At 39.7% G+C, this 19304-nt stretch overlaps 1 protein-coding gene across 50 annotated transcripts in view; it reads left to right on the top strand.

The window, feature by feature from the left end:
- Nucleotides 1-18656, top strand: part of LRRFIP1 (LRR binding FLII interacting protein 1) — a 111937-nt gene extending 93281 nt beyond the window's left edge. For 38 of the 50 annotated variants that reach the window (XM_065069137.1, XM_065069127.1, XM_065069123.1 and 35 more), the window contains 4 exons: nucleotides 50-142; nucleotides 1299-1391; nucleotides 1836-1977; nucleotides 3585-7061. In XM_065069137.1, the coding sequence (XP_064925209.1) occupies nucleotides 50-142; nucleotides 1299-1391; nucleotides 1836-1977; nucleotides 3585-5677 (2421 nt within the window). In that variant the 3' untranslated portion in view covers nucleotides 5678-7061. Of the gene's footprint in view, nucleotides 1-49; nucleotides 143-1298; nucleotides 1392-1835; nucleotides 1978-3584; nucleotides 7062-11978; nucleotides 12026-12937; nucleotides 13056-13490; nucleotides 13571-14223; nucleotides 14329-15724 lie in introns of those variants that run through there. The other 12 variants (XM_065069149.1, XM_065069142.1, XM_065069145.1 and 9 more) reach the window with 4 other exon arrangements.
- Nucleotides 18657-19304: the final 648 nt, after the last annotated feature.

Raw genomic sequence — 19304 nt, 5'->3', positions numbered from 1 at the left:
TTAACCTGTTACCTGCTTTCTGTCTCCTTGTTTTGCTCCTGTCTCTCAGGAAATCCAGCAGCTGCAACAGAAACAGCAGAGCTATGTCAGGGAAATCTCTGATCTTCAGGAGACAATAGAGTGGAAAGACAAAAAAATAGGGGTAGGACTGTCAACTCCTGGAATGTGTTCAGAGTGGCACTGTTGTTTTCCAGCTGATCTTGCTTTTGCAAACCCTCATGAATAAAATACTCCCTAGTGACTTCGCTTGGTGTGGCTGTTTTACTATATTAGCAGTAAACTAGCAAATAGCAGTATTTGCCAGTATAATAAAATCCAAGAAAAACTCAGCAGCTGGTCTGATTTCAAAGCCTAGGATAATTTATTTGCTGTGGTGCACCATTTGTATTTGCCATAGTGAGAAAGGAAGTGCTATTTATAATGCAGTTCCATCAACACTGAATTTTTGCTTATTCAGATTTGATCTGCAGACTGAGCAGAAACTGGAGTGTAATGCAGAAGCAAGAGCTATTTATGGGTTATTGGGATGAAAGTCTCCTTTGCTTCTAATGCCTTCCCACCACCCCATCAAAGCCAAATGGAAGCATAGCTTGCTTTTCTAACAATGAGCACTGAAAGACTTGCTGAATATAGAAGGAGAAAGAAATCTGGCAACTTGCCCATGCTTGACATGTCCAATAATTTGTAGCAATTTGAAACTCAAAATTTTCTGATTTTTGTTACTGTTCTATTTATGTTTTTTTATAGAAATATTGGGACAGGTTCAGTAGCACAATATGCATTTGCACCTGGTACATCCCCGTCTAAAGATGACTTACTGGCTGCTTTCAAATTAAGTGAAATGTGCTGCACTCATTATGGTAACACATGGAATAAAAAGACTATTAAAATCTGCTGGGCCTGCTTTCCTGTTGTTCAGTGAACACGTGGGAATTGGCCTGTGTCTTCAGTGCACACTTTGAAGTAATATGGAGCTGAATTAACTTGTTTAGCGGAAAGAAGGAAAAGTGGATCCTCATTTTAAGGATTCCTGGAGAAGGATTGGGCTCTGAATGCCTTTGGTAGGAATTCCAGGTTATTGAATAAGCTGTGCATTTCTTGGATTTGAAGTTTATCTGTGTGTATGTAAACTTAGTCCTTTGATCTGTAAACTTTACCTTTTTCGTACATGCCACTTCCATGAATCTCTGAATATCTTAAATCTACTCATTCTTGTTTACACTTGCTTTTCATGGTCTTTACTTGTCTTCCTTCCTTTCTTCATGTCTCCTCGCCCTCTGTCTGTGTTGGGAACTCAGGCATTAGAGAGGCAGAAAGATTTCTTTGATTCCATAAGGAGTGAGCGGGATGACCTTAGAGATGAAGTGGTTGTGCTGAAGGAGCAACTGAAGGTATGCAAGAGGAATAAAAGAAACTTGTATTCAACTGCTGACCTTTTCCTCCTGTACGCTTTTGCAGAAAAGAATTAATGTAGCTCAGCAGCAAGAACTCTATTCTCATGTTGCCTCAAAGGTGCCATTTCAGGAATTTTCTAAATAAAATCCTTCCTCCTAATATTTACCATGAGCCTTTAATATAGATGATAGTATTAAGTGGTTGCTTTTGTAGGAGATGCTTTTCTGAGGAACGTTTTATGCAGCAGATCTATGTTAAAAACAAACAAAAACCAACAACAACTGAGAACTGTAATATTCTGTGCTCATTTCTGACTTCTAGCAATGTTTAATGGAACAATTGAAGCAATTGTTTATTGAGAATATCCAGGACAAGAACACCTGAACAATCCTCCCATTTCTGAGCAGCAGGCTCAAAGCATTGCTTTTGTTTCTCTATAGAAACATGGAATAATCCCAGACTCTGATGTAGCCACCAATGGGGAGACATCAGACATTCTTAATAATGAAGGACACTTGGATTCTTCTACAACTGTTCCAGGCACAACTCAGGCGTTAAAGACAGGAGGGGATGGGTCGCTTGGTAAGTGCCGTATGTCCTTTCATATCTTTCTGTCTGTCCATTCATCCATCTTTGCTTGGAGTTGGGGCATTTGTTAGTGGGACAATTAACACATCACGCAGCATGCTACTTGTCAAATCACTTCCTATGCATTTTTCTGCTTAATATTTATTATCACTTTAAGTATGTTGTGCAGTTTCCTGCAAAGGCAGATTGCATTTCCCATTCAGGGTGACAGAGGACGAGAATACAAACATTACATTACAGATAAGTAGCAATAATTCAGATTACTGTTTAAACCCTGATTTTGAAAATTGTCCCAGAATAATCCTACTGTTGTTCAATATTTTTCAGCACATATCCTAAAGAGTCAGAAAAAAGCATTTTAGTTTCCTATAAAGAACATCAATGTTGGTTCATTTATAGACTTGGGAACTGTAAGTGTCTGCTGAACAACAGTGCTGGGCACTGTGGACTCACACTAATGTACAAATTAATTTTCTTGGTATCTAGTACTATTGAGCAGTTCATTCTAACACTTCAACATTTTTACTTGTTATAACAGGATTATTGCTGTTAAATTCAAAGAATATAACTCTGAGGTGCATAGTGTTGAGGAGAAATCTGGTTGGCAAAAACATCCTTCTTACAGAGTTGATTGTGATGAATGGCCACTCAGAGAACTTGTTATACTAGTGGAAGGAAAGGAAACAATATTTTTTTTCTTCTGTTTTTGTTCTAAATGAACATATTAATAAATAGCGACGGGCAGCCAGCCGTTTCAAGTGCAAGTTATCTTGCTTTTAGCTGTTGGCTGCTTTTTTCCTCACTCAGTTTTTGTGGGGAAATAATCTGGAACACCAAAACCAAGGTAAGGGTGTATTTTAAAATGTAATATGTTTTCTGTCTTTCCTTACTCTGTTGTTTTTGGAAACAGGTACAACATAGACCCAAAAGCTACCTGCTGAAACAGCAAACACTGTTGTTCTAATACCTTTCTAATACCTTCATCCCTTTGAGTGGATGAAGTGGCTTTAAGAGGCACAGAGAACCTGAGCTTTGGTCTGTGTTGGTAATGTTAAACAGCTGAAGCATTTGCTTGCCTATCAATTTTGCATTCAGTGTTTGTCATGCACAGTGATGATACCTGTTTATTTTGCTTAGGAGTAAATTATTACTGAATAATCCTTGATCACTTCCTTATAATGGCATCAGACACACACTCTTGCATGCATAGTGCTGTTAGGGTTAAAGTTGCAGATAATATTGCTGAGAAAAAACAATGTTTACTGTTAGCGCTACATCTGCAGCTTTTACTGTTAAATTGCACTGCTGGAAACAGTTGTCCTCATCTACAAAAGCTGTAAGTCACACAGCCAAGAGCATAAATCTTCTCCTTTACAAAAACACAAGCCAGCACCAGAGACTTCTTGCTTTGAGAGGGTGGTGGTGATTTTCAGTGATCAAAAACCCGCAGCCCTTACTAATTCAATTGCTGCTTTGCCTCACGTAATTGGCAAAAGCTGATCTTTCCTTAACCTGTTCTTTGATTCATTCTCTTTCGGGTTTTAAGCGGGGAGGTAAGTGCTATGGGTGTGGTCCCTTCAACTTTCTCAATGGTCTTTTAGGCAAAGCCAATGAAGTGGACATGAAAAATGAGATTTTGGAGGATGTGGGGAAAAAAGAAATCTTGCAGAATACAGAGCGTGAGGAACACAAAGAGGAGCAGGAAGTACAGACATTGCATGCTGATGAAAATGCTCAGGCAGAAAAAATGGTTGGAGAATGTGATGCCCTGTCAACGGTGGTGTTACCAGATAGTAAGTTTACAGAACAACTTCAGAACCTTACAGAACATGTATCAGGGAGTGCATCTTCAAACAGTGATAGTGACACAGATGATTTGAGAAAGGAGGCTGAGTCCACAGGCACAGCAGCCCAACAGCCTGTTAGTACAGAGGCGAAACACCATGACCTAGATGCACGGACAAATCAGGACTTGGAGGTGGGTTCTCTGCAAGGTCATCAGGTTTTTGAGACTCCTCAGGAGATGCCTAACATCATCAGTACAGAGCATGAACTGGACAAAGCTGTACCTGAACAGGAAGAACAAGAGCATCTTGAAACTAGCCATGGCCTGAGTGACAATGCAATGGATCAAGAAGCTGATGTTACCGGTGAGAGCTGTGAGTTGGTTTCTCACCAGGCAGGGCTAGCAGAGGTTACAGTAGGAGGCTTGCTTAGTGAAGAGGTAAATGAGGAGAGTCACGCTGAGGGACTCCAGGACTCAGAAGAAGGTCCTGAAAGCAAAGTTCCAAATATCTTGGAGGAAAGGCTTGTTGAAAGCAAAGACTGCGCTGATGGAAGAACAGATAAAATAGGAGGTGATAGAGCTGAAAAAGCAAATGAGGTTGGGCGTGCAGTTCAGGGTCAAACGAGTGAAATGGAGTCTGTGGGTGTGGAGGGAACGGAGTCATGTGAAAGTGATGTCCCAGCAAATAAAAGTGAGAAGGAAGACAGTGGAGATCAGGCCCACATCCAAGCAGTTTCTTCAGAGGGTAGTCCTTCTGCATCATCAGAGGAAAAAAATATGCAAGATAAAAGTGAACTTGAAAATGCTGTGGCTGAGAAGGATGGACAGAAGGAAGTAGTAATGGAAGAGCTGGAGATGTGTTCAGATTCTGCAGAAACAGGTGAGCAAGATAAGGCATCTGTGGAGGCTGTAGGCTGTTCTGCTGAGGAAAAAGGAAACATACTGGAGCAGGCAGAGCCAGACACAGATGTTGTGAAAGAGATGAGGAGTCAGGAAGCCAGTTTAGACCCAAGTCTTTTAGATGACAGAATTAAAGATTCAGAATTGGAAAGAGGGGATGAGTCTGGGAAAGAAAAGGAAAGTAGGACAGAACGAATAGAAGATTTACAGCCAAATGTAGACGATCAAACAGTTCAGTGTAGTGAAGAAACAGCAGGTGATACAGTGGAAGAGAAAAGTATTTCTTTAGAAGGTGAAGTGCAGAATGTAGTTAAACAAGAGAAAGGTGAATCTAAAGAAAAGTCAGCTGTAGATGTAACTACTGAAAACGAAATTGATAAAGAAACACTGAAAGAAAATGAGCAAGAGTTAGAGCTTGCAGACCACCATGGTGGTGAATTTGCTTCTAAGGAAGGTGCAGATAATTCCCTGGCACAGAAAGCTGAGCAGGATGAAAATGCTAGTGAGCAAGTTAAACTGGAGGGTCAAGCAGATGAAAGACAGGAAGATGATGGTGATGCATTTGATTTTGATGAAGAGTCAAAACAGATACTAGAAACTGAGGGAATATGTGATGGAGAGAAAGCCGATACACAGAAAGAAGAGGGTGATGGAAACAGTGCTGTGGGAAAAACTGCCCAAATGGATGAAGCTGAAGAAAGAACAGACAAAATAGAAACCGAAGCTGCCTTGACTGCAGATGACAGCTTCCAGCATAGAAAAGGAGGTGAGCCTGAAGAAACAGGGCACTTGCAAGGGGAAGCGTCATGGAAAACTGATGAGAAGACCGATGTGATAGAGGATGAAATCAAAGCATCAGATTCTAATAAAGTGGAAAAAATAGAAGATGATGATGTTTCAGAACAGGATTTGGAAAGTGCTAGCAATAACAGAGATGAAACCAAGGAGGATTCACAAGGTGGCAGAAGGGGTAAGGGTAGATCCAGAGATGACTGTACAATATCCTAAGTTGAAAATCTGAAGCCTACACGGGTTACGTGCCATTTGATCAGCCCCAGTACAGAAGCATGCACTTTGCACAATACATCAGACCCCAGGAATGCTCCAAAGGTTTTTTCTTTATAGGTAACTCTCATCATAACACAATGTTACGTAAATGGTAATGATGCAAGTATTAAGTTATTCACCAATGTACCCAGCCATGAGAGATCACGTGTGGGTTTTTGCTGTGTCTCAGGTTTAAAGTTTATCACCAAAAGAGCAAGCTTTCACAAATAGACTATCTTGCAATTAAAGTACTTTTAGTGTGGAAAACTGCTACTGAGGAATTTCTGTATGAAATTCTTTTTATTTCTAGCCTAGATGATTGATGTCTTGAATGTACTTATCTGCACTGGATCTGTGCGCACTTATGCACATACTTATGTGTACTTATATGCATTAGATCTACAGTAAGTGCATTAACACATCATGAAGGAACTCAGTAGATCAGCAACACTGATCTAATGTTGGAACTTCTTTCCAAATAATTAAAGCCTAGGAACCAATTTTTTTATTTTTTTTTACTATCAAAAAAGTGATATTCTCATTCCACGTTGTATTTCTAATACAGTCATATTCCAAAATATAGTTAGATCACTGTGAATCTGCTTAGTCTAAAGGCTTTGGAAGAACAACATACAGTTTTTTAAAAAGTGCAACATACATGCCTTAGTTTGCTGAAAGAAATAGATATCTACATGTTTACTTCATCTAGGAACTTTGCACCATAACAGGCCTTTTACACCATGTCTCACATGGGTTTATTTTTTCTGAATAAAGTGTCAATACACACTGTAGTGTGTGCCTAGGTTTGTACTGTCTAGCTATGAGTATACAAAATATCTATTTTTCCAAAAAGTTTTTTGTTAAGAATTGCATTTCCTTACTGCATTTTTTTTTGCAAACTATGATTCTGAAGGAATGTGTTTATCTCTGAAAAATTCTTACCTCTTCCTTTCTGGAAAGAAGATAACATTGCGTGTCTTAATTCTTGTTGGATATCAGACCACCAAAGACGATTGTTGTTCTGTATACGCATCCCTGTGCCTTTTTGAAAAGCTGGATTGCTTTGAATTGCTGGCATAAATTAAACACACTGACTCCATTGGAATATCTTTTTCTTGCATCTTTGCTAGTGCTTGGGAGGAAGAGCATGTTTTGCATACTTAAAAGTTCATTTAAAGTTGTTTTAAACAATGAATATCCCAAGGGAATGCAAGTTGAGGAGTTGGCGGGGGGTGGCTATGGAACCATGTATTTGTGTTGATGTTACAGACTGCAAAATATCAAGATGTATATCAAAATGTACTGAGCTGTATATAATTGAAATAAACATATTTTATACTTTAAATTGCCTGTCCAGAGCACTGTTTATAAACCTGCATAAATATTTATTTAAATCTATATAATTTCAAAAAAACATTTTTCTGCAGCTTTCTCTGTTAGATTTATTGCATTGTGCTACGTAGCTACAAGAGTGATCTTACTAGGAATGGGCAGCCTTGATGTTTGAGGACCTTTAATAAGTGATGGCACCCATAACTCTAAACCTGTAACGGGACTGTAAACCTGTAACTCTTTTCATATGGCTTCTCTCCAACTTACAACAGTTTCAGTATGGTTTCTGTAAGTATTAGCAGTTGTTCTTAAGGTTTTACACTAAAGGTTAGACTAAAAAGTCACAGATCTTAAAAAGAAGCTCTTCTTACTATGTAGCAGTATTTATGTAAAAGATTTGTCTCTGCTGTACTCAAAATAATATACGGTTTAATGCTTAAAGTATTTTAAATGTATTTATATTTAAATGTTAAATACACTTAAATATATAATTAAATGTGCTTACCAGGCTTTACCTACCTTGGGGGAAGGATCTATAAGGAACTCTGAGTTAAATTAGGCACGTGCTGGCATGTCCTGTATTTTTCATGTGAGTTCATTTCTAATAGATGTGCTTCTGAATGGTTGAGGGAATTAACAAGGACCTGATTTTAACTAGCTTTACCCCTTCAGAAAACAAAGAATCTGTAAGATGTCCTTTTTAAAGCCAGGTCACAGGAGAAAGAATGACAACTCTAGTCTTAATTGTCCATGTACCAGCTTTTATTCCACAGTAACTGGGCATCTCTTGGTGAAACTGGGGTAGGAGCAGGAACATGGACAGGCAGTGAAGAAAAGCTGATGGGCTATAAATCCATTCTTGAACGTGAGCTGCTTGGTACCTCTGGCAGCCGGTCCCTGACTTCTGGAATTGGGAGAAGGTCACGATCGTCTTTACCTCTTTCGTTTTTGCTTGAGTACATGTACATTGAGGGATAAATCATCCTGAAGATAAAGGGGACTGCTAGATCTTATATTCCGAACTTAATAATTCTATGCCAGCTGGCATTTGAGTGGAATGTGTGCTGTAAGAGAGAGAGAGGGACAGTGTCTTGGGAGGAATTCCCCAGAAAATGCATCTTTCGTAAAGTTACATAATTGAAAACTACTTTTGGCATTATCCCTGCAATATAGAACAGAAAAAGGATAAGACCAAAATTAGCCTTTTTATGAAATCTAACGTGAAACCAAGAAATCACGAGATGAACTAACACCAAGATTCATATTTGCTGCTGTTACATTACCCATCTTGTTTAGAGCAGGGACAGCCTGCTGCTGAGTGCTGCAGTGAGCGCTGCTCTCAGTGTGTACGAGTCTTGTCTTTCGGGATAGCTCCATAGCTGCCAATGCTCGCTGCGTGTTTTGTTCAATACCTAGTGCCACATGTAGCGTGTAGCCCAGGTTTGTGCATTCCTACGAATTCCGAGCTAACCTGAAATGCTTTCAAAAGCAGTAGCTGAAGAAACCTTTTTTTTTTTCCCCCTTATCCAACAATAGTGACAAGCCATGGTCAATGTTTCCTTTATTATGGAAAAGAGCAGTCCTCCTGTCCCCCTCAAAACTACCATTGCAAGCTGGTGTCTTCTAAGTCCTATGTTTATTCACTGTTCCAACAGCCTGTCCCTGGCAGCATCTCCCCTTCTGAGAAAGAGAGGAACGCATTTCTCAGTATTTGTTGTTGTTTTCTTGTGTTCCAAAATAAACTGACAGATGAGAAGAAGGACTGTTGCCCAACCTGCTATTGACCTGACAGTGAAGATCTTGCACTGTTCTGCATAGCTGCTTGGGGCTGCTGCTGTGATTTCGTGGGATGCCTTCCCACACTCCAAGTACGGTTTAGCCCTCTCATTTGCATCAGTGTTCATTACTTTCTGGGCCATGCATCGTACAAATAACTCAGGTTAAAACCAGCTGCTTTTCACCATGTTCTCCCTTCCAAGTAGGAGGAGACACCAAGGATCTGTGGCTGATGAGGGGAGATGAGGTCAATTCCGCCATGGAAGCAGCGCCCTTGTTTGCAATACCTGGAGGTCATGAGAATAGTAATTTGGTTTACAAACAGGCCTGAAAATGCTGGTAACCACCACCTTTCTGTCCTGTTCTCTCTCAGGCCTTCCCAGGGCCCAGCTTCTCCTTCAGCCCTCTGTTAAGCTCCTTTGCATATGAAAGCCGTGAATCGGGTGCAGCAAGTAGCCTGGGAATCATGTTACCCAAGTTAAATTTAAGTGAAATTAACGTCACAATCTAATTATTCACCGTAGTGTCTTCCTATGTGAAATAAGGATAGTGACTGTTATGGATGAGAATTGTCATGAGCAGCTTCGTGTCCTAATTCAGTAGGTTGCTTTTTTCTCCCGCTCGCCTGTTCTCAGGGTCCTCAGATCCTTGATTTGTTGGAAAAACAAGGTGGCTGTACAGAGATATCTGTTAAAGCTAAAGTAAGCTTTCTGTATTAGTGTGAGGTTTTAAGATAAGTGAAACCTAAGAGACCGCCATCTATACATTCAGAAAACTTCTCTAAAATCAGTTTTAGCAAACTGATTTTTTTCTGTGGTCTTGTAAATCCTGCTGCCACTGCCAGTATGTCATTTGTCCCAGTAGGGTGCACGGGTGTCTGTAATGAGGGAAGAGAAAACTGATGGTGAGATGGAATTTGAAGGCTCAGCCCAAAATGCCAATATCCGTTTTGGAGGGAAAGAGGCTGGGGGAAGCTGCTGTGCTTCCTTACTGGAAACTGAGGTGTCATTTCTTCAGGCAGTTATAATGCAGCCCACAGCAGTGGTCGTGCTAATCAAAGTCACTTAGCTGTATGCATGACTAAGTTATTTGCAGGGTCAAGGTGGATTATTTGGCCCATTTGGAATCAGTTAGTTTGGGTTAATTTTGTAGTGGCCTAGAGGTTTCCTTCTGCATCAGTCCTTGTTCTCTTTCCAGTTCTTAGTAACTTCATTTCTTGGTCTTTGCTGACCTGTGACTCCCAACCCTGTGTCCAAAGTCTGAATATCTTCTGACCTTTCTTTTGCTGTTTGCTCTCCTTGCTTTCTTCCTTGACCTTTAATTTTCTTCTCTTTCTTTCATCTTTTACAGAATTTGTCTTAAGTTTCTTTTCCTTCCCATATAGATATGTAAAATTGATTATTTTGAACGGGTTTATGCTTGTAAATTTTTGTTACTCTTGATAGTTTATGAAATGTGGTTTGTTTATTGTTTTTGTTTTATATTGTTGTGTTTGCTTTTTTTTCCTGTGTGAATGCTCAGATGAAACAATGTTGAGTGTGTTACAAATGGCTTAAAAAAAAAAAAAGATAGGACTGAAGGAGGTTCAAAATGAATGTGTAGAACTGCGCAATGGGGATGTCACTTTAAGATCTGTATTTGGTTATTGCATCAGAAGCCAAGGTAAAGGTTTTATTCCATGCTCTAAAATGACTGCTGTTATATGAGAACTTGTATACCCAGGAGGGGAATTGCCACATCATTACTAGCTAATGTAAATGTCTGCCGTATAGAGCGACTTCTGTTTGAAAACTTACAGTTTTCCCTGTGATTTCATTCAATATAAATTCTTTATTCCCTTTACTTCCTGTGTTAACAAGAAAAATGGTGGACCATGAGACTTTGGCCTGTTCAGGATTTTACACCGAATGAGGACTACAGTGTGGATATCTTTAAAGCTTTTAGGAAATACTTAAATCTGTCAACAGAATTTACCTGGTAAAAGCCTTTTATCTGCAAATTGCTGTCCTTTCCTTTACAAACCAAACCAACAAACAAACAAACAAAAAAACCCAACAACTTTTCCTGTGTGACCTTTGGATTTTAAGCATTTAATTAACAGTCCAAACCTTAGATGTGGAGTTGAGCTCTGAACACCCGCCAGCTTGGTTCTGCACAGGTGACTGGTGCTGGCAAGGGAGGCAAGCTAAAGAAAACTGCAAAAAACATACACGTCAATCTTGTGGAGTAAGACTTGCCTGAGGTCAATATATCCTCTTCTAATAAGAATATTTGAATGCTATGTTCCAGTGTACTTCTATTGAGGTGTACCTGAACACACTAAGGTTGATTAATGAGGTAATTTTAGTGATAAGAAAATTTGAGAATTAAGACTTGTTGCAATACAGTACCTGCTAAAATGCTTTCACATTTTGCACCCTAAATAGGGAAGGGAAAAAAAAGGTGATTTTTTTTTTTGCTTCTAGTTCTATTTTTTCCAGTTGTCTCACTTTGTAATGTGCACTTTGTTGACGAATGCCACACGTATCCATGTGCTGATCTGTAGCACGTCCAAGTTCAAGTGTGACACAGCAGTGGTCCAGATTGCCCATCACCTGCTTGATGTCTGACCAGGAGAATTGACTGTGAAGGATTAAAAACAAAAAAATGTTTTACCAGACTGCTACATTTGAAACAAAAATAATTTAGTAGTCAAATATTTTTCTGGTCATAATACTGGAAAGAACACAAAATGCCGTTGCCCTGCTGTTTAGTAAAACAAAGAAAGATTTAAAGTGCTGAGAATGTGCTTAGCTATGATTACAGGTGTTTACAGTACTTTCATCATGTTAAACTGTAAAGATGTGTGAGATTTTGTGTTGCAGTTGTGTTTGACCCTAGAGTTCTTGCATGCTAACCTAACGTAGAAGATTAGCCTCTTTGCATGCAGCTGGGTGCTGCTACTGCCGTGACAAGCATGTTCTGTGAGAATGACCTAACTTCCCCTGGCTGCAGCCCCTCCCCAGCCCTGCCTGTGGCCTCCTTGCCCGTGGTACGTGCATAACTACCTTCATCAGTAGTTTCACTAACCTTACCGGTTCGCTCTGGTATCAGATGCGCTCTGAAATGTGCGGCTCGGTCAAGTGGGCACTGAACTTTGAGTTTTCTCTTTCAGACAGGCTGAAAAAGCTCATTGATGAACGTGAATCCTTACTAGACCAGGTAATCACAAGAAAACTGAAATGCTGTGTGTTTACTGAATCCGTGATAAGAATCGTAGAGATTAAAAAAGAAATGAAAATAGCCCTAACGTAACGTATAGAAGAGCAATGCTGTTGCCTTTCAGAACGTGCTGGGTTGCTCTTGCTGAGGAGTTACAGCCGCTTTATTCTTCCTCTGAAACATTTCTCCTGCCTGTTAACTCAGGATACAGAGGAAGAAAGATGTAACCCGGTGTGCCTGTTCCATGTTGCTTATCAGTGACATTCAGTGTCCTCCATTACCTGAAATTCCTTCTCCAGGGCTATTTCTGAAAAATAATGCTTCACATTGGCCAAGCCCAAGGGAAAACAAATATAAATATGGTCCAGAAATTGCAGAAGCAAATTCTGTCTCCAGGAGTAAGCCTTCCCGATTGCTGGGACTGTGGGCAATGGGCCATTTGGAAAGAAGTGATGGGGGAATTACAGTAGATGGGTAAATGGCAAAGTAATTATTGCTGCTACCATGATATTCTATAGTGGATATAAAGCTTATTCAAAAAATGGTAGCTGATCTGTTTCTCTGCAGGATGCTCTATGCTTTCATTTATGGTTTATCTCCCTGGCCTTGAGACTTCACACAAAGCAAAACTCAGTTTGGGGTTTTTAAGAATGTTTTCTCTGAATGTGCCTACCGAACATGTACAGCTTTTATAGTAAAACAGTCTTCTTCAACTCATGCGTAAGTTCAAGACCAAACAGAATAAGCACTGATACTTAACATATGAACAGTCATTTCTAGGAAATTATTTTGTAATTTTTTTTAATTTAGGTTTTAAAAAAATTATTTGTTTTATAATACCTCAGTGAATTTGAGTACTGAGCCGCATTTTTCCCTTATTGATTTAATAACCAATTGTTTTGTGTCCTTCAGGTTAGAAAATTAAAGGGACAACTGGAAGAAAAACAAAAGAATGGCAAGATGGAAAACACACAGTCTGAAGATGAAGTTCTAGAAAATGGGACAGATATGCACATGATTGACCTCCAAAGTGAGCTACATTTTCATTTTAAGAGAAGTTTGTGTCTTGCACGTGAGTGAGAAAAACATATCTGTACAATAACCACATGGCTCTAAGTAAAAATGAGCCTTTGGTTCTAAGGGAGCTTCAAACTGGGAGCGAGCCGTGCATCTCTACTAGAGGTGCGGGAATAACTACCCTTTGCTTGAACAAGAATGCCGTTGCAGTTGGAAATCTCCGTTGTGTTCCCCAGGAGAGCTGGGCTGAGTTCCTAGTTAATTTTGCTTTCATAGCGGTCAGAAGGGAACGAGGTGAGACTGGGACAGCGCCTATCTGCTGCGCACTGTTTTTGACAGAGAGCACGTGCTACCCTGCCACTGTAGCATGGAAATTTTATGACAGACTTGTTAGAAGATGCTGTTGACACTTGTTCTGACATCTCTGATAAATCCGCAATTCTTTCAGGAGATGCCAACAGACAGATCAGCGATCTCAAATTTAAACTAGCAAAGTCTGAGCAAGAGATAACAGCATTGGAGCAGAATGTAAGTTTTTTGTTTGTTCTGTTTGTTTATGCAGAGTGAGAATGCAAAGGGAAAGTGTGGTTTATTATATGATAAATGAAATAATGATTACTGTAATTTTCCCTTAAAATAAGAAGCAAGAGTGTTGGCACATCAGGGCTACTGGACTGAAGTTGTAAAGACTAAAATGTGTTCATTTATGTATGGGAAAGGGTGAATTTATTATTGATGTTTACCAAAGGAAAAACATTCAGAGGCAACGTATATTGAAAGCACTTACTGAACTCTTCAGAATACTTTATTTTGCCTAGCTATTGACAAATGTAAAATGGCTTCTGGCATGTGATGTAGTATATATGGATTTTATACAAGACTGTTCAGTTTTGACTGTTTGCTCTTATCCAGAGTATGTCAGTGATATTCTTGGTACGATAAATTTAGTGAATAGACTGAATTGTTTGTTACTGCAAGCTTATGAAATATGGGTATGTATAGAAGGTCTGGAGTAAGTTACCGTGGTATATATATATTTTTTTTTCCTCAAAATATGCCTTTATTTTACTACAGAAAAATGAGCATCTCTGTGATTATTGCTTAACTACTAGTGAAAGAGTAACACATCGGAGTAAATTCTTGGTACAGCTTTTGATTTTAAAAAATTGCCTTCACTTTAGGTAATACGATTGGAAGGTCAGGTAGCCCGATACAAAACTGCTGCTGAAAATGCTGAAAGAATAGAAGATGAACTGAAAGCAGAGAAGCGCAAACTACAGAGAGAGGTAATTCTGAATATGAGCTCTCATGGGCTTGCAGTCAGCCTGCACTGTCTGGGGAAACTGGTTTATCTGGTGCATTTTAGAGGAGGAACTGCCCTTCTTGGCAGAGCAAAGAATAAACGTCTGCTTTTTTAATTGCCGTAGTTATTTGTTCTAGATGTTTAACCAAACTTTCAGCACTCAAACTGGAGTGACAGTCACAACTGTGAACTCCAAGTAACATCTCACTGTTTCTTCGCTAACTGACTTGTAATGCCTTGCTTTGTGCCAGAGTCGGTTCTCTGGAGCAATCACAAGTTGTTCCTGTAGATCTTGAATGTAGAAGCAGCTTTCAAATACGCAGGTTTGCATGCTGCTTTGCAGCTGTGAGTGTTCAACAGCTGTATGGTTTGACATTGATCAAGCCGAAGAGTTCCTATTTCTAATTTGCTGTCCTTGTCATGTGTTGTACTTGAAGGCTCATTACTTTGGGTGTTATAGCTTCTAGGTTTGTAAATACAAAACATTAGTCTTTTTAGAACACATGACTCAAAAATTAGAGTAGAAACCTGGAAATGCTGCTGTAAAGCTAATTTGGGTGCTTCATTATTTAAGCACAGTGAAACTACCAGGAACGACAGCTTAAACTTTCAAGCTTCAGAGTCTAAACTGAAGTGCTAAATGGATGTGAATCATTCTTGCTGATTCACATTCTTACTGTCTGTATTTCTCGATCTTAAAACATGGCATCTTCAAGCTGTCTATAATTTTGATCGTACTTTTCTTACCAAACTTTGTGATCTAGGTCGCTGCTACAACCGACTTAGATATGTTCATCAGCTTCTTTCACACCTGCCTCCTGGCGTTTTGTTTGTTTGTTTTTTTTTTTTTCAGTTTGGCTCTTTGCTTTTTCTAAATACCCCTTTTGCTATGCTGCCTATAAATATTGCTCTGTGCTGTCCACCCCTCTCTTCCTACCTTCATCTCATGGTGGGTTTTATAGAAAACCAAGGCACTGAACCCACAGCTGTGGCTGCCGTTCTGGGAAGCAGAAATGTAGAAGGCAGGCAGCAAGACAGGCGGATGTGACCCAGCAGATATCTCTGAGCATCCGTGCCTCTGAGGTTGAGGCAAAGTCTGAGCCATTTGTTCAACATTCTGTAAATACCTTGGATTCTTGGCACTGTGCTTAGAAAATATCTGCGTGTGTGTGGCCTTCAGAGCAACAGCACGGGCAGTTACACAACGTTTACGTTTAACTCCAGTACTAGGAATTTTCAACTGCTTTATCTTGTAAGGAAATGCCAGCAATAGGGTCAGTTAGTGTTGGTGACTACAAACCTTGCTTTATCTTTGGAAATGGAAAACACTGTCAAAGTTACGGTTTTGTTTTGTTTTTTTCCCTGCTTCCTTCCTTCAGCTTCGTTCAGCGTTGGATAAAACCGAAGAGCTTGAAGTCAGCAATGGTCATCTAGTAAAACGCTTGGAGAAGATGAAAGCCAACCGAAGTGCTTTACTGTCTCAGCAATAACCACCACCTTTCGATGGAAGCTACTACTACTTTGACAGAATCAGAACAATGTTGCAGATGCTTCTGTCTCTTGCTGTCCAGGATGCTTTGTGTCATGCCTTCTGAGAACAGACAACTCCAACATTTGCTACGTGCCACCCAGCTGCGGTTCTCTCTGCGCAGATTCAAACCGACTGCACTGTATATGTAGGAGTAGCTGATGCAAATGGCTGTGCCTGCGGGGGCCCTTCAACACTGTTCTTTGGGTATGTTTGAAGTACAACAGCCGTCTACCGTATAAGAAGCACATTGGGCATCGCATTAAGTTCTCCATCCAGAAGGCACAGCAGCCATTTATTGCCATTTAAAATGGTATTCAAAGAAAACACTTTAACTGGACTGGAATTTTGTGTCTTGCTGAAAATTTGAAAAGAAAAAAAGCACTGTAAGTTTTGGACTTTCTCATGACAGTATCTGTAACTTACTGACTACGGTAGAGTTATTCATGGTAGGTTTTTCATTTACAAATCACTGTGGAACCACAAGCCATTACAAAGCAAAATTCCTTCAGTGGAAACCATGGAAGAAGATGGTCTCGGAAGCAAAAGTGACCTTAAATGACTTTGCCAATAAAACAAAGGTGTTTGGAGGGATTTTTGCACCAGTTGAATCATAAGACTATTTTATTTCAGGGTAAATAGGCAATAGCTTCATTGAATTTTCAACTTTTATTTGTATTATTTAATCCCTGCTCTTGGAATTGAAGTAAACTACTTTTAAAGGATGTAAAGTTGCATTAATAAACCAGCATAAGGCCGTGTTTTAAGAAATGGTGGGGTTTGCATTTAGATCTCTCACTTTGGTGCATTTGTCAAAGCAAGTGTCATTTGCTTAAACAAAGTACATAATGGGTTTTTTACATCAGAAACTATCTACTGGTCCATGAACTACTAGGAAACTATGCCGCTACAGAATACAAGTCTCATTTTTTTTAAAAGTAACTGATAAGTAAAGAAGCACTTTAGAAAATATTCCTGCCTATGGTTTTTCTACAACTACAGAAGCAGCAAATTATTTCCTTCTAAGGTGACCGTAAAGTTTTTCCACTTTTCATAAGAATAATGTAACCAATGAAAAGTCGCAGGCAGTTCATGATACCCAACTAGCACTACAGCTCTGGTTTATTGGAAATTGTTCTGAATGTCCTACTCAAAAGGAGAACAGCAGTTACCTGAAGAATAAAGCTGTCCTTCCCCCTTCAGCCCTGACAGAAAACTTGTGAGTAAGGCAGGCAGCCAGGCCCTTAGGAACCTGCTCATGCCATAAAGTGGCATCTCCTGTTCCACAGGAACAACCTTTTGTCCATACCGACTGCCTCAATAGATACGGTTCTATCAAGCCAAATCCAGACCCAGGAGACCATTTCTTCTTAACTTGGTCTTCAGATTCTCTGGTCCAGATTTTTCCCTAGCCTCTTCCTCACCGATGGGAGGTTAGAGTATGAACCGCTGCTATTTTCGACGTTAAGGGGATCGCTGGTATCTTCTTAGAGCACCTTCATAAATTAAATAAACCAAAAACAGTGTCTGAATGTGTTTCTCTGGTTTGGCTAGAAGATAACACTATTGTCTTCATCTCTTCTGAGCATACCCAGAATTTTAGGAATGAAGTACTCAAATTCCAGGAAAAGGATGAAGAAGGCTTTTTTTGTTTGTTTTTGTGAAATAAGGTATGTCCTTGTTGATCAAATGTGGTGGAACATGGTGATTAGAGAAATCTTTTAAAATGGAATTTCCACTCCAGCTAGGGCTTGGGGTTCTTTTTGTCTTTTTGGTTTTTGAGAGGAACATTCAGGTGCAGAGCCAGGTTTTCTTGTGGAATACCTCAAAATAGCTGTGGATACCAATTTTACCAATTTACAATTTTCTGTGGTTGACTTGTGTAATTTCTGGTGTACAAAGCCTCTGAGGCCTAAAAACATGACCCGAGGGTTCTTTAGAATGCAAACAAACATGCTAAATACAACATTTTACTAACTGATTAGAAAGTACGTGGTTGCCACGGGTCATCTTTTTATTTGTGGTAGCGGTTAAAACTGCCTCTCCTGGCAAGGTCTAAGGAGAAACAACCTCACAACTATGTGTCGGTCCAAAAGGCTAAAAATAATACTTTGCTCTTCAAGAAGTGATGTGTTTATTATTTCAAAGTAGATTGCATCTCGCGCCCCATAAGCATTAACCTCATGACAGGAAACAGACATGTATTTCAACCTGGATATGCTCTTAGTAGAAATCTTTGTGTGTGATAAAGTAGCTGAATGTTGAAGCCACGTTTTGCCACCCCCCCCCCCCCCCCAACTTTCAGTGTGACTTAGCTTTAGAACAAGGGAAGAAAAAGTACCGCTTGGTTTACTGCAAAATGTTTTATGTTTTCCTGTGAAGAATGTACAACAGGGCTTGCAATGGTAATAATAGCACTTGCCCCGGTCCTTTTAATTGAGCTCCAAATGGGAGAGCCTCGGTACCCAGCCTGGCGAGGAGCGGCTCCTGGGGGAACCAGGACAGGTATTCCTAGAATTTGTATTTAAAATTGCTATCTTTTGTTTTATTTTTAAATGTTTAAATAATTTTATTGTTTGTTTGAAAACGGAATGTTACCTGAGATGTTTTGTTTGTTTTTTTTTTTAAAAATCTTTAAGGCGATACAAGTGTGGAAAAGGAAATTCATTAGCAGAACTCGCCAATAAAAATGTCACTTGTTTGGGTAGTTTTTATGGAGTGGTCTGTCATGATGATGTTACTGGTAAAAGTTCTCTTGGAAAATACAGACTTTTTGGATGATACTGGTGTAGCAGGCTCATTTTCCTTTTTAATATATTACTGCAGCCACACAAACGTGAGCAGTGCTGGTTGTACAATGTATGAAGGTGTGGGCTCGTGTGATTAAGGGCACTGGTGTGAGATGTACTTCCAAATATTAACATTTCTACCAGCAAGGTGCCCCTGGGGAGGGGGGCACAGGGACAGTGTCCCAGCACGAGGAATTTGAATGATATTGCTAATTGGATTCATTCTCAATGTAAAAATATTTATGGTGAACATATAGGTAACCTACGTAGTAACTTTCCCTGCAAGAACCCTTCGCAACAGGAGGCAACTTGGTTCATCAAAAACGTGTCAGTTTCACTGTTAAGTTTCATTTTGTACTGATCATGGGTGTTGCCACAGATCACATGAAATATACCAAGGGCAACCTCCGTGCTTGTCTCTGCTTCAAATGCTGCAAACAATCACTTATGTGGCTTTGGGGAAGTTTGCTTTGCACACTTTATTAAGAACTTTACATGTATGTGTTTAAAGGAAGCAGTAAGGCCTAGAACCGACCTTGAAGAAATAACGTGTACATTTACAATCAGTAACCGGGTGACGTTCCCCAGTTCACTGCGCTCATCTCCCGTGGCTGTACCGCTCTCTTTCAGACTGCCAGCCTT

This window comes from Columba livia, chromosome 7, assembly GCF_036013475.1.
Source record: "Columba livia isolate bColLiv1 breed racing homer chromosome 7, bColLiv1.pat.W.v2, whole genome shotgun sequence".
NCBI classification, from domain to species: domain Eukaryota; kingdom Metazoa; phylum Chordata; class Aves; order Columbiformes; family Columbidae; genus Columba; species Columba livia.
This window is presented reverse-complemented; position numbering and strand designations above follow the sequence as displayed.